The sequence below is a fragment of the Poecilia formosa genome, unplaced genomic scaffold (genome assembly GCF_000485575.1).
Source record: "Poecilia formosa unplaced genomic scaffold, Poecilia_formosa-5.1.2 Scaffold345, whole genome shotgun sequence".
In the NCBI taxonomy this organism is placed as follows: domain Eukaryota; kingdom Metazoa; phylum Chordata; class Actinopteri; order Cyprinodontiformes; family Poeciliidae; genus Poecilia; species Poecilia formosa.
This window is the reverse complement of record NW_006800284.1, coordinates 487,147-490,098: the sequence shown is the minus strand read 5'-3', so window position 1 is coordinate 490,098 and position 2,952 is coordinate 487,147. Positions and strand designations below refer to the sequence as shown.

The 2,952-nt window shown below is 37.5% G+C and overlaps 1 protein-coding gene across 1 annotated transcript in view; it reads right to left on the bottom strand.

Moving 5' to 3' along the window:
- The window catches only part of LOC103153288 (gamma-aminobutyric acid receptor subunit rho-1-like), a 21,376-nt gene extending 21,121 nt beyond the window's left edge, over positions 1-255 (bottom strand). The window contains exon 1 of the mRNA XM_007574145.2: positions 140-255. Within this exon, the coding sequence (XP_007574207.1) occupies positions 140-246 (107 nt within the window). The 5' untranslated portion in view covers positions 247-255. The remainder of the gene's footprint in view (positions 1-139) is intronic.
- Positions 256-2,952: the final 2,697 nt, after the last annotated feature.

The following is a 2,952-nucleotide window of genomic DNA, read 5'->3' as shown; positions in this document are numbered from 1 at the left end:
GCAACTTTTGATGTCAGAGAGTTTCCTTGTTTTTCTATAAGATTTCTGAGATAAATCCCAAGATTTCTGAGTTTTTTGGTTGAATATTACTCTTTTTTTCTATCTGCGTCGGCCCTAATTGTCACCTGTGGGTCATTACCTGGTTTGTTTGTAGGGCTCCAGCTTGTGACCTCTTGGCTGAACCATCTTCGCTGCTGTTCCTGCCATCCAGACGCAGAAAAGCATCAGAACCGTTTCTGCCTGCATGGCTCACATTCCCCGGACCGCTCCTGTCAGTCAGAATCCGCTTCCCACCGGGGTTTCCAGCACTCTGCCCTCCTCAGACATTCCCTTCTCCAGCGCCGGAGGAGCCGATAAGACGGAGGAAAACGGCAGCAGCAACCCGGCTATTCTCCGCGCTGAGAGGAAAACATCCTACTGTGCTTAATCTCCACAGTGGGAAAAGCAATTTTGACTAAACCCGTAAATCCTTGAGCGTCAGATGGTACAGATTTGATCCCTCCAGCGGCGGATGTGCCTGCCTCTCTGCTGCTTTCAGATACCCTGCACTCTGATGCGCTCTCCTCCACTTATTGCGCCGCCCAGAATCACCAATTCTCGCAGTGATGCGGCGCGCTCGTTTGGAAGGTCAGGCACACAGAAGCAGAGAGGAAGCTCTTTGCTTCAGCAGGATCTGGAGAAAAGATGCTTTACATTTACACATTTCAATGCCAGCAGAGGTTTGTCTTCTGAATTTTGCTGCTCGCTGCGTTATTTTTCAATGCCTGAGTTTCTATCCACCATAACACTACATAAATTGAAATTACAAAAATAAATTTGCTAAATCGAAACACATGAATTTGAAAAAACCTCAAGTTTTGGCACTAGGATGCCAAAACTTGAGCATCCTAGTGCCAAATAAAATAGCACTAGGATGAGGTGCTATTTTCTGTTTGGGCTGTATCAAAATTTATTTCACAAAATTGTAATGGAATCACTTTTTTCGCATCACACAAGTCGTGATCAATAGCCAGATAATACTACTGGTAGAAACGACAAAGAAGACGACAGGAAATAGTTGACTGATGATTTTTTAATAACTTATCGTTTAAAAAACTTAAACCTATATTTGATTTTAATTTTGTTTCTTACTTAATGGAAACACCAAAATTGGAAATTTGTGGAAATTGGCATTATGAAAATAAATTTGCTTAATGGAAACGCGCAAAATTTAAAAATACGTTGTTTTTTTTTTTGTTGTTTTTTTTTAAGTTTTAGCACTAGCATGAGGTTTTTTTATTTTATTTTATTTTTTTGCCGTATCAATACATGTGTTTCTCAAAACCAATGAAAACATCACAAGTTATATAATCAACAATCGGATGTTACTACTGGTGAAAACGACAAGGAAGGTGACAGGAAGTAGTTAGTAGTTGGAGGATTATGGCGCAGCATGTTTAATTTTTTATTACCTGGACAAAGTTATTTATGTGTGATTTTTTTAATTGTATTTCTTATTCTAATTAGCAATTACGAAATTGTTTTTTTGGCATTCGTGGAGTATTGACAAAGTTTTGCGCACATTTGTAATGTAAACTCAGCTGAGTGTGTAATATTTTTATACTATAGCTGTACGGAAAACTGCAGAAAAAACACATTTTCACAATTTACATTAAATAGCTTTTAAAATCACATGTGAATAAGTTTGTTCATGTAATAAGTCATTAAAAAACATGCAGTGCCATCATTCTCCAACTACTTCCTGTCGTCGTCTTTGTCATTTCCGCCAGTAGTAACATCTGGTTGTTGATCATGTGACTAGCATGATGCGAAAAAGTGTTCCTATTACAGTTTTGCAAAATACAATAATTTCAGTACAGCCAAAAAAAAAAACACCTTATACTAGCACCAAAACCTTTTAATCAAAAAATGCAATAAAAAAAATATGTGAATAAGTTCGTTTACGCGAAGTTTGTTTACGCTGTGCCATCCTCCTTCTACTACTTCCTGTTGATGTCTTCTTCTTTGTTTCTGCCAATAGTAACATCTTGGTTGATCATGTGACTTGTGTGATGCGATAAAACTGTTTCCGTTAGTTTTGTGAAATAAACCAAACCACCTCATCCCAAATTTTATTGAAAAACGTGTTTTGTTTTGTTTTTTTAAATTGACATGTTTCCATGAAGCAAATTTATTTCTGTGATTCCAATTTGTGCAATTTTATGGTCAATGGAAATGCAGCTAGTGTCAAAACATTGCAGCAGGTCCTGCAGCGATAAAGCAGCTTGTAAAACTGCAGCTGTGTGCTTTTGTGGTGACTTTTTGGTTAGTACAAGCTGCTTCTTTATCCAGTGAAGTTACCCACAGTGGGCAGAGTATTTAAAACAATTACTAAAGTAACTTCATAGTGAAATTACTCAGCTAAAAGTAAAAAGTACAGCGTAGTAAAAAATACTCCTACAAGTATTTTTTTCCAAAAAGGTTCCTCAAGGAATTGTAACTAATTACTCCGCCTCTGCTAATTTATTTAATTCAGTGAAAAGGGAAACTCAATTTGTTTAATTAAGCAACAAGCTAAACTGAACGGCACGTTTTGTCCACCAAAACGTGCCGTTCAGCTGCAAACGCCAGTCAAAAAAAGCGCTGACGTCATCATCCGCCTGGCCATGTGTCCCCCTTTCCAGACCGCACAGCTGGATTATAAGATCATGAATTTGGGTTAACTCCACCTACGTCAGTCTAAAAATTGGTCTAAATAATCTTAAGCATTATTTGTTTTTCAGATTTGCAGGTCCTTGTTTACAAAAGTGTCACTGACCGAGCGAATACAAGGTTCACTGATTACCCAAAGTCTTACGAGAGTCGTTATTTAGACATCAGGACTTTGTTGTGCTGGTTTAAAGTGCAGAAAGGTCTTTAGAAAAAACACTTTAGAAAAAAGATATGTGATATATATATATATATATATATATA